At 36.0% G+C, this 13,036-nt stretch overlaps 1 protein-coding gene across 3 annotated transcripts in view; it reads left to right on the forward strand.

Moving 5' to 3' along the window:
- Positions 1 to 597: 597 nt before the first annotated feature.
- The window catches only part of LOC106471691 (serine/arginine repetitive matrix protein 2-like), a 53,908-nt gene continuing 41,469 nt past the window's right edge, over positions 598 to 13,036 (forward strand). Inside the window, exon 1 of one of the 3 annotated variants that reach the window (XM_022400303.1) lies at positions 598 to 1,087. In XM_022400303.1, coding sequence (XP_022256011.1) covers positions 819 to 1,087 — 269 coding nt within the window. In that variant the 5' untranslated portion in view covers positions 598 to 818. The remainder of the gene's footprint in view (positions 1,088 to 13,036) is intronic. The other 2 variants (XM_013932308.2, XM_013932309.2) reach the window with 2 other exon arrangements.

A 13,036-nucleotide genomic window follows, 5' to 3' on the forward strand; every position in this document is an offset into this window, starting at 1 on the left:
AGTTGTTAAAGAGTGGTCTGACGTCAGTAAGTACGACCGATGTGAAACCCTGTATCATTACAGGTGAAATACATGTTTATCGGGATGGTAGAGGTCTTTATTCCGCGATCAAAGTGTAACACTTCAGTCCTGTGTAACAAGAACTGCTAAGATAGGAAATATTCATTGAAACGCTGGAACAGCTTGGAACACCAGTTGTAAATGTCGTGTAATAGAAACAACAAAATGCTGTAAGAACAAAAGTTAGTCTTCCATTAACCCAAGTCTTCCAATTAACGGCCTTACAAGCTTCTCTGTGGTCAAGTGTCCAGCTGTGCCTTTAAGCTAGTGCAAGGTCTTCCAGTGCGCAGGTGTGGATATAATTTGGAACTCGGTCTTAAATTGATGATTTAAAAAAAAGTTATTACTCTATTAGTAAAGTTAACGTTAGCGACAGAGAAACAGAAACAATGTTTCATTTCTCTGTTGAACAGTCACTGAGTTTGTAGCTACTGGTTGTGTTCAACAACTCTGCTGCTGCTCAGTTTTATGATTCTGCTCAAAATTTCGTCTTCCAGGTAGAGTTACTACATCTGTTTTGTTATATGTGTATTGTCCTAGCTGTTAGTCTGTAATAAAAGATGTCGGTAAGAGCTCCGGATACTCCTAGCCTGTTCAGCTGAACCTCTCGGTACAGCCGTCAGCGGCTCCACGTGAATAGTGTACCAGTATAAATTATACCGGGTCTACTCGTGGTCCAGCATTTCGAATCTAACTTGATCCTTCTGAACTTGAGACTTATAGATCTGAATTTTCTCTGTGCACAATCAAGAAGCACAATGAATCGGGATAGTTTACATTACGCGATGTGGATAGAGGCGACTCGTCGTCTTGTCGTTAGAACTGGTCTTCCTTTCACGCCTAGGAGCCGTCGCCAGAGACCCCGACCCACACCTCCACCCCACCCTATCACGGGTAACTTCATCTTAGAGAAGTTATGGAAAGGAAATTTTCAAGCATTTTTGCAACAACAACCTCGAAAACGCAGGCGGAGAAACAATAGAAGAAGAAAAAGGGGTCGTGGGAAGACACTTCGAAGTGTTGTAAGGTAAGATGTCCACTCTAGCTACTGAACTTGTATATACTGGGTAGTTTTGTATTTTTCTCCATTGAATCAAGTAGACTTGCCCTTATTCTTCATTTTCACCATATAATTCAGACCGATACCTTTATTTATCAAATGTTCACGTTTTATTTTAATTGATTAATTTATTTTATTTTTTGCTGTCAGATGTTTATCCTGTCTGATCCAACGTGTGTTTCCTATTATTGGTCTCCTGAACTTTCAGTTAATGGTTACAGTAGAGCCAGTTTGTGGTTGTTTCTCGATTTCCCAAAGTGCACTTTTATATCTGTGTATATTTTCCGCAAGTGAAGTACTGATTAAGGTAAGCAGTTACTTGCAGAATCAACTGTAATATTGCCGGATTGCCCAACAGTGCAAATCTTACATCTGCAGATATTGCCGGTTGGGGTATTTATAAGATTAACCTGAGACTACTTCTGGATTTGTTGCATGATGTACATTTTATAAATATCATTCTTTTTCAGTTTTAGAGATAGATCATTTGAAAGATGTAAAGCCAGCATCAATTGATGTCCTCTTTGAACTACATGGATATGTATTACGTACAAATACAGTAAACTTGGTTGGAAAATATTGCACAGCACTCAATTATTTTGCCGTATAATATAATTCTATCTGTTTATTAATTCAATAATATATCTGTATTACCGATCAAGGAAAGACGAACCCCAAGTAAGAGAGCTAGTCTCAGTTCCCCAGTTTGCATTTTCCGCTGAATCGTCATTTGTTGGGCTGTTCTCATACTACGTGTTTCCAAACTTTCTCGGTCCAAGGCCCATCAGAACATTCTGATCGAGGTACCCCCACTCACCAAGTGAATGTATAGATAAGAAGTACCTTCACGGTATTGTGTATTTGCTATGACTCCCCTGACACTTTCTTTTATTTCCCCTGACATACAATATTATATAGGGTGGTTTCAGATAGTGCTAATTAGCCATATTTTCTGTTTGCATTAAGCTTTATGTACAATGATTTGGTAGTGAGGAAGGTTAATACAATGAAAGTATCCTCGGGGATACTTTCATCGCCAACTTAAAGTTGTTTTCTGTTTTAGTTTTTACAAGCTCTTATCTGTCGTACTGGCTTGCATCCGTTGTTTTCTGTCGTACTGGCTTGCGTCAATTGTTTTCTGTCGTACTGGCTTGCGTCAATTGTTTTCTGTCGTACTGGCATGCATCAGTTGTTTTCTGTCGTACTGGCTTGCGTCAGTTCTTTTCTGTCGTACTGGCTTGCGTCAGTTCTTTTCTGTCGTACTGGCTTGCATCAGTTGTTTTCTGTCATACTGGCATGCATCAGTTGTTTTCTGTTGTACTAGCTTGCATCAGTTGTTTTCTGTCGTACTGGCTTGCGTCAGTTGTTTTCTGTCGTACTGGCTTGCGTCAGTTGTTTTCTGTCGTACTGGCTTGCGTCAGTTGTTTTCTGTCGTACTGGCTTGCGTCAGTTGTTTTCTGTCGTACTGGCTTGCATCAGTTGTTTTCTATCATACTGGCTGCATCAATTGTTTTCTATCATACTGGCTTGCGTCAGTTTTCTATCATGACCCAAGCCAGTATGATAGAAAACAACTGACGCGAGTCAGTATGACAGAAAACAACTGACGCGAATCAGTACGACAGAAAAGAACTGATGCAAGCCAGTATGACAGAAAGAACTGATGCAAGCCAGTATGACAGAAAACAACTGACGCAAGCCAGTGTGATAGAAAACAACTGACGCAAGCCAGTAACTGATGTATACCAAAACGCCTGAAAACAACTGACGTGAGCCAATACGACAGAAAATAACTGATGTATACCAATACGACAGAAAATAACTGATGTATACCAAAACGCCTGAAAACAACTGACGTAAGCCAATACGACAGAAAATAACTGATGTATACCAAAACGCCTGAAAACAACTGACGTGAGCCAATACGACAGAAAATAACTGATGTAAACCAATACAACCAAACAGCTGATGCAAGTCAATACGATAGTAGGGGGATGATTTATGTCAATATGACAGAAAACAACTGATGTAAACGAATACAACTAAAACCAGCTGATATAAGCTAATGCGACAGAAAACAACTGACTTAAGCCAGTAAGACAGAAAACAACTGACGCGAGTCAGTATGACAGAAAACAACTGTTTTCTGTCGTTCTCATTTATATTAGTTTTCTCTTTTAGTATATACCCGTTGTTTTTCTCTTCTTTTAGGGTTATATACATTTTTTTGTTTCTATTGTTATCCGTTTTATTTGTACCAGTTCATTTCAGTCGTTTTGATTTATACCCGTGTTTTTCTTTTCTTTTGTATACATTTTTTTGTTCCTATTTTTATCCGTTTTTATTTGTACCAGTTCATTTCTGTCGTTTTGATTTATACCCGTGTTTTTTCTTTTATTTTGTATACATTTTTTTCAGTTTTAGTTATTGTCCGTTGTTTTCATTTGTATCAGTTCGTTCCAGTCAATTTGTACCAGTTCATTTCTGTTTTTTTGTCGTTTTTAGTTGTACCATTTGTTTTTGTTATTTTAATGTTGTTTTGATTGATATAAGTTTTCTACTACCTGGTTATTGTTGTATTTGCTATATCCATGAAGACAGTATCACTGTCCCCTTCATACAGTGATACAGCCACTATGTTATAGGCCTTTTTTGTATATAAACAGTGTCACAACTACCAGGTAATGTTGTCTTCTTTCCAACTCATAACTTTATCTTCTCTATATTTCTGCAGGGATTAATGTTCTTATATAGAATAACTATGTAGTTTATGTAGTTTTCTATACCAGGTAATGTTGTCTTCTTTATAACTACTTAACTTTATCTACTCTATATTTCTGCAGGGATTAATGTTCTTATATAGAATAACTATGTAGTTTTCTAGATGAATTTCCTTTTGTAAGGCTTCCTTATTCCCTTTATTATGTAATTCGACGGATATGCTTTGTTTGGTACTCCTCGAACGAACATTTTAAAAAGTTTTAGTTTTGGGAAGTTCTAGTATACTCAGATTGATTCTATAAATAGTGTTCAAAATACAAATAGTAACGGGTAATGAAGATTTGTGTAGAGGTTAGATGTAAGATGTGTGCGTGCGCGCGTACATAATTTTATTTTGGGGAAGTTACAATTATATTTCGTGTGTCCATATAATAATTCTACAACAATCGTTGGCCACCTTCTTTATTTCACTTCCTTTAGCGTTTGATTATTGCGCTTGTATGTTGAGGATCGTCTCTTTGGTAAGCTGGGAAACTTTTATAATGGTATTTTTTACTATGTGTTTGTTTGTAATTAAGCACAATGCTACACAATGAGCTATCTGTGGTCTGCCCACCACGGGTATCGAAACCCGGATTCTAGCGTTGTAAGTCTGCAGACATGCCGCTGTGCCACCGGGGGGCATTTACTATGTGAACTGTGTCATGAGTATTTGCGCAGTGTTTTATATTATAACTCTTTTCTGCGTGTTAAAAGAAAAACAACCAGACTGTATGTTGAAAACCTTACTGTATCGATTAACCACTAAAATTGGATACCGCATTTCGGAGCAGTTTGGCCTAACGTTAAATAGGAGAATTTGATGTCGGAGCGTATTTAGGCCTATCGTGAATTGGGACAACTTAATAATAACTTAATGTCGGGATGCAATTAAGCTTAACGTGAATTGAGACTATTTGTTATTTTTGTTTTGCGGTGTCACATTTTTCTTTGCTCATCCACACAAGAATCTATCTGGGAAAATTAACATTAAAACAAAAAAGCTAAGAAATGGTTAATTTTGTGCTAAACTAAAATTGATTTAAAAGACTTCGGTTTCGGGCAACTACTAGAAGCAACCAAATCATCATAACCTTTGACCCTATGAATTTTTTTTTTTGTCTTTTATTTCATTTACTTACATTGAATTGTGGACAGCCACAAGTTTAACGAACTTTCAAACACGGTAAACAACTTTATTCGGAAGGATACGATGAACGTTTTGGACTGTGATTTTGATTATAAAATAATAACGTGGATCGTTACGAGGTTATTATAAATGTTAAAAATAGCTGAATCCTTTCGTAATGTGGTCTCTCATTTGCTCGTGAAGAAAAGCTAACCGTTCTTCAAAGGTATGGAGCCATTGGATCGTTTTTCGGACTATAACGTTATAGCTTAGTATTTTACAGCAGCCACACGAATCGGCCCGGCATCTTGAAGTGGATATAACATAAGAACCATTCCCGAGAGATTTGTGTTGTTTTGATTAGACAAAAAGAAGACGTTTGGCACTATTTTCGAGGTCTAGGTCGCTGGACCTGACCCGAGACCATGAGAGCCAACATGGAGACGTTAACTTGTAAAGTAAAATGATCTTATATATATTGCAAACCGTGGTGTCTGTCAATCATTTCAAAAGTGAATGTTGAGCTTTGCCTGCGTGCGCAGCTTTAGAAACGGGCGGGAGAAGAACAGGCTTGAATAATGTTGATGCTAAATTTTATTCGTTTGTATTGTGCTAGAAATGTTATATTTAAAGAAGTACTATTACGATAAATATACTAATTTGGACGGAAATGTTTTGCGGGTCTCTGCTAGTGTGTGTGTAATAAAATGTAATATCATGTGTATTTATTTATTTTTACTCCTTCACTTTATACATAACACAGGGGTTGGCTCTCTTAAAATACCGATTGTATAGTGTACAAAACATTGAGTATCTAATGTTAATCTATTATTCACAGGTAATTTCGGTTTCACCCTGTACTTAAGCCTTTTAAAAGAACACCAGATATGTGTAAGAAAGCTAACTTCAAGGGGTAATGATAACATTGTTTACACTAGAATTATGACGTTTTTAGCTTATGTAAAATATAGAAGAAACAAATCTACTTTTCAATATCTCTACAACCTTCGCAGTTCCTTATTTAGTATTCCACAAAAGGTTTAGCTGCAATATACCAAGCCATTTTTGTTGTAAGTTGACAAGAAAATAATAATAAGAATTACAAATGGGCCGTTTGAGCGGATTTTCTTCTCCTTGTAAGTCTAACATGCATGCTTTTTGTGCATTTTTATATGTGTTCAGCCTTAGCAGTTAATAGTAAAGGTTTTAAAGTGTTGTTTGAACTGAATCTTTACTTTTTAAGGTGCGTTTTGCCCGAACGTTCTATTAGGGTTTTGTGAAATTCCTTGCGATCCTTATTATTAACAGCTATCGTGGTTCATGATTATACTTGTCATAAAAGACATTAGTATTAGGCCTGTTATATATTTAAATATCTACATTCCATATTTAGTCCCTCAGGGATTATCGAGAATTAGAAGAGTGTATAATAATAGTATTCCAAACACACTGTATTTGTAATATCCAGTTGACTCGCTTAATACACATAATGTACAAAGTTAGTTTTAAAGATGGATTTTACTGTCCTAATACGGGATTAATGCACGAGCTCGTCAGACGTCAATCTCCCACACGTGGCTGCAACTTTCTTTCACATTCACATCGATTCAGACCCCACTTGAAGCCCACTCATCTGAAGCCATGTAGGTCTAACCAACAGGGGGAAGTGCACTCTTATGCGACTGGTTACTGCCACAGCTGCTTCATATATTGTACAAACTTGACGGGAAATTATAAGGCAGCCTATCGACGAAGAAAACAAGCCTAATACGATTTCCATGTTATGATTGGTGAATGTGACAAATTTATTATTGCATGAGGAAGCAGAGAGTTTCTCTTTTATTATTATTACTTGGCTACTATTCTTTCTAGTTGGTTGCATCCCAGATAGATAGAAGTGGCTAATTGAAAACAGCTCCATATATGATAATCAGATCTTGACGTAGATGAGGATCGTTGCTCATTGATTGCTGTTTTATTCTAGAATGTTCTCGAGAAAAATGGTCCCAAAAGGGCCGTTTCTCACAACTGTCTGGTTAATTAGAAATTAGATTATTTTAAAGTTAACGATGCATCACGAAAAATTCGCTTTTTTTTCTTTTGTATCGGAAATGGGCCTATGTCGAGAAGTCGTAGGTGGCTCTTTTGAGAGTAATTAATAATATTGTCACAGGTTTATTGATAAGAAAGTTTACTAGGTAGCCTAGAAAAATTGGAACGTGCCATTATTACTTTCCCTAAATCATTAGCCGTGTAGTAGCGATTGTCAAAGTTATGACGAAGTACGTACGTGGAATATAACTATCCATTTTAAACCCCTAACGATAATTGCTGACAGGATAAGAAAAATAGTCGGGGTTGTTGGTCAGTTATTCTTTAACCTAGACAATCCTTTTCGATTAAAATGAGGTTCATTTGTATGGACTTTAAAATATATAGTGATGTATGCCTAGTCCTTAGAGCCGTCTTTACCACTTTGAATAGCAGTAAAGACTCAACACAAGTGTGTGTGTGTGAAAAATCAAGTCCTCGTGTATGCTTGCTACTGAGTTTTGAATAATGGTGATGACTCGACTACAGTGGGTATGAAAAATCCAGTCCTGAATGTACAATTTCTAGTGAGTCTTCCCCACTGAGAATAACCGTAAGAGTTCAACACAAGCGTGTGTGAAAAATTAAGGACTGGTATACACTTTTTATAGACTCTTTACGACTGCGAATAGCAAAAAGGACTAAACACGAACACGTGTGGAAAATCAGGATCTGATGTACATTTTCTAGCGAGTTTTTATCACTGTAAATAACGGGAAGGACTAAACACAAGCGCGTATAGAAAATCAAGTCCTGATTAAACTTTCTAGTGAGCTTTTATCACTTAGAATAACAGTAAGGACTCGACAACAGTGTGTGTGAAATATCATCCTGATGTACATTTTCTAGTGAATCTTTACATCTGAGAGTAATGGTAAGGAGTCAACCCAGCATGTGAGGAAAATCAATTCGTAATGTACATTTTCCAGTGAGCATTTACCACTGTGAATAAAGACTTAGAGATGCTTTTAGCATCTTCCTTAAAGTCTATTTACGTGGATCAGAGATGGGATCTTGAGAGCAAAGTATGAGGATTTAGTCTTGGTCTTGATCTCAACACCATCTTTGCGAAGTTGCAAATAACTTTTACACACTGATTTTGTTGGTGAAAACATCCAATCTTACAATAACATGATTTATCTTATGGGTAGGATTCTGGATCCGAACTGTAGTTCTGTTTGGTTGGAAGATAATCATCCAGGATTAGAAGTGTAATCTGGCTTAAGGAATAGTATCATTGATGGTAATTTGAAAGAAGCGGGATAGTTCTCCCGACGCAAAACCAATTGAAAGGGTAGCCAGCAGCCTATCGTATTACAGACTGATCAAAATTAAAACACCCCGTCCCCACAGAAAAATACTCATTTATTTCCTTTTGTATCATATGCCAAGCATTGGCAACAATCTCAAGGACTCAGCCATCAGTCTACAAAAATCCATTCTCTTCATTTATAAGCTTTGGAAACGCTTTCATCACTATTAGGGTAACAAAATCCGTGGAGAAGTTTGAAAGTTTCTAAATTTCGTCCATAACATGAGAAAATATTCTAAATCCTTTCAATATTAGTAGAAACAGAAAGGGTTTTTATCTAGTGGGGAGGGGAAGTAGGCTGTTTCCTGAGACCACGTCGAGCAAAAATATCACCAAGACTTCTCTCATATTTAGTGTTTTTAAGATGCAACAATCACTTTTAAAGAAGACTATCCTTCTTAATAATGTGCAAACAAATGCCGAAACTAATAAAAGTTATGGCAATGCTCTAAATTGTATGGAATAAATGGATATTTTCTTGACATGTAATTAATCATTATTGGTGATAAACATTTATCAACAGTTAAATCCATTTCAATAGGAATATGAATGCTCTCATTGGTAAATGTTTCCTCTGCATTAATCTTTAGTCATCTGTTAGTGTTGAAATGACATTTTTTCAATGATTAAATTATCCAAAGATAAATAAATCAATTCGACATCCGTATAAAAACTTTATTTAATTGTTGCTAAGAGGTATCTGTTTGTCAATTATGTTCCCGTAGAGACATACTATTTTTCTGTTGTTTCTTCTTTCAATCCACCGCTATGCCTCCATTTCTCAGCTTGACTTGAAACTTGGTAAGGTTATACCTTTGTCCAATATGTCCATACACCTTTTTTTTTTTCACTTTTTTTACTCAACTCTCATGAGTTCACCTTTGAAAAATTATGTTGTGGAACACCTGGGGTCCAATGGGACCCCAGCACAAAATTAACTTTATAGTATGCTCTGGATTGAAATTCCAAAAACCAATTGCATTACAACTTCTATTAGGGTTAGCATACAATGTGAACAACATATATATATATACATATATATATATTCTAGAGGAAATATGTTGACAAATCAAGAAACTACCAAATTACGTTGTACCTAAGTATACAAATAAGCAGTATTAAACCATTCCTTATACAAGTAGTATAAAAAAATGACGACGAAGTTTTATTATACTCTGATATCTAAGTTATTATCCACCAATATATGATGGGATTACCACAATATTGCAAAATTCAACTCAAAGTGTACGTTGTGGTCACTTGGGTCCGACCAGACCTCAACACAAATTTATCCTTATGGTAGGCTGTGGTTTGAAAATCCAATAAGCAGGTTATTTACAACACTTATCAAACGAGGTTTCTATAAAATGGGTCATTATAAGCAGTCATCATAGAGAACACTTGTTGAGGAATGAGATGTGCGTACATGATACCAAAATGATATTATAAACAAACAGACCAGATGATACTGACAGTACTGTACTACTTTGCTGGATTATTCTCTTCAATAGCCTATATAAGTTTATTTAAACAGATACGTCTGGAACAGTGTCATATTGAGCCAGGGATTTGCTTTACACTTACATGAATTGATATAAATTTGTAATGATTATCTAAAAAATACAAAAGCGAGGAAGTCGTCCATGTGGACCCCCGGTGTACTGAGAGACTTAAGCATTCTTAAGGATTTTATGGAGGCAAAAGTCTAACAACTTAAAAATGTATATTTTTGGCTCCTGTTTGGTCATATTTACAGCAGTCAAGATGAAAATTAGTACAAATATAAATTTCTATGCGCCCATGGGATTTGTTACAAAGGTACTGTTTTTACAGGTACCGTACATGTGCATACAAAAATGTGGGATATGCTAATTTTTGGTCATTTGGGGGGAGGGGTGTAAAGGTTAAATCAACTCATAATTTTAGAGGTTTTGGTCTATTACTTAGCCTTGTTTCGACCAATTTCGTACAAAGATATTATTTTCAGGTCCCAAAGAGAGATGTAGACAATTTTTGAATTTTTCAGCGAGAAAACTACAGTTTGGGCTTTTCGTGAACTATTCATGTGTATGTCAACCAACTTACGTGGGAATTAGTACAATGGTATCTTCTTGCAAGTTTCAAGGAGTGATATAGACAGTTTTCAGTTTTTCTGATTTCAAAATTGGCCATGATGGGATTGCGTGGCGGAGACGTGTTTCGTGTTGGCCTCTAATTAAAAACATAAACCATTGTTGGTTGCACTTAAATTACATTTTGTTACTTCAAATTCATTGAAAATGGCTTTAATTGTTGTCCAATAAATATCAATTGCATGTCAGATGAATATCAGTGTCATATAGTTTAAGTCATTACCCAAAAAAAATTATTGCACATTTCTTTGTGGTGTGTATTCGTAATTGTACTGAGTGGAATTATTGTTTTTGATGTTCACACTGAATTAAATAGATTATGTTTACTGGGCAAAGCATATCCATGTATACGAACTGATAGATATGTTTGTAACAAAAAACAGCTATGTCCGAACATAAGCGTGAAAGGCATTAATTGAGTATTTGCAGAAATGTAGTCTGCCAAGTAAAATATTGACTACACAATCGAAATCTGATAGGCTAATGCTTTTTTATTGGTTTGTCTCAGCCTCGACATCATCTCCGGGAAAGACATGGGTCGATGCTTAAAGAATCTTGTAGTATCTTCCTTAAAGTCTACATCCGTTGTTTATTGGACATAGTTCAACACTTAGAGAATCTTGTATTATCTTCCTCAAATACTACCTGAGTGGTTTATATGACGGACATATGTCGATCCTTAGAGAATCTTGTATTATCTTCCTTAAATACTACCTGAGTGGTTTATATGACGGACATATGTCGATCCTTAGAGAATCTTGTATTATCTTCCTTAAATACTACTTGAGTGGTCTATATGACGGACATAATTCGACCCTTAGAGAATCTTGTATTATCTTCCTTAAATACTACTTGAGTGGTTTATAGGGCATTTAAGGAAGATAATACAAGATTCTCTAAGGGTCGAATTATGTCCAACCACTCAGTAGTTAATCCAACCTAACGGTATACCACATGTAAGTATAATCCAACCTAATGGTATACTACATGTAAGTATAATCCAACCTAACGGTATACTACATGTAAGTATAATCCAACCTAATGGTATACTACATGTAGGGGAAATCCAACTTAATGGTATACTACATGTAAGTATAATCCAACCTAATGGTATAGTACATGTAAGTATAATCCAACCTAATGGTATAGTACATGTAGGGGTAATCCAACCTAATGGTATACTACATGTAAGTATAATCCAACCTAATGGTATAGTACATGTAAGTATAATCCAACCTAATGGTATAGTACATGTAGGGGTAATCCAACCTAATGGTATACTACATGTAAGTATAATCCAACCTAATGGTATAGTACATGTAAGTATATCCCAGCATAATGGTTCATCAGGGTTGATTTCTAGTTCTGATTTATGTATGTAGCTGGGTCCAATCAGAAGTCAATATTAATGGACAGTCAAATTCTCCACGAAACATGACGTTTAGAATATCTCCTGCAAATTACACCTAAAACTAAAGACCACTTAACTAACTTCCAACAACGTTGTCTAAAGCCAATACCCTTTAGTGAACTACTTGTCGTCCTCTTTAAATATCGACATATGTCCGCCCTATAAACCACTCGAGTAGTATTTAAGGAAGATAATACAAGATTCTCTAAAGGTCGACATATGTCCGCCCTATAAACCACTCAAGTAGTATTTAAGGAAGATAATACAAGATTTCTAAGGGTCGAATTATGTCCGTCATATAAACCACTCGAGTAGTATTTGAGGAAGATAATACAAGATTCACTAAGGGTCGACATATGTCCGTCATATTACTTACATGTGGTATACCGTTAGGTTGGATTATACTTACATGTAGTATACCATTAGGTTGGATTACCCCTACATGTACTATACCATTAGGTTGGATTACCCCTACATGTACCAGACCGTTTTGTTGAATTAACCCTACGTGAATTATACCGTTATGTTGGATTACCCTTACATATACTATACCATTAGGTTAGATTACCCCTACATGTAGTATACCATTAGGTTGGATTACCCCTACATGTATCAGACCGTTTTGTTGAATTACCCCTACGTGAATTATACCATGATGTTGGATTACGCTTACATGTAAATACCGTTATGTTATAATATCCTTACATGTAGAATACCGTTATGTTGGATTACCACTACATGAATTATACCGTGATGTTGGATTACCCCTACGCAACTTATACTGTTATGTTGGATTATCCTTACATGTAGTATACCGTTTTGTTGAATTACCCCTACGCGAATTATACCGTTATGTTATATTACCCTTACATGTAGTATACCGTTATGTTGGATTACCCTTGCATGTAGTATACCGTTATGTTAATTACGCTTACATGTAGTATACCGTTATGTTGATTACCCTTACATGTAGCATACCGTTATGTTAGATTACGCTTACATGTAGTATACCGTTATGTTGGATTACCCTTACATGTAGTATACCGTTATGTTGGATTACCACTACGTGAATTATACCGTG

Source organism: Limulus polyphemus, unplaced genomic scaffold, assembly GCF_000517525.1.
Source record: "Limulus polyphemus unplaced genomic scaffold, Limulus_polyphemus-2.1.2 Scaffold4792, whole genome shotgun sequence".
NCBI classification, from domain to species: domain Eukaryota; kingdom Metazoa; phylum Arthropoda; class Merostomata; order Xiphosura; family Limulidae; genus Limulus; species Limulus polyphemus.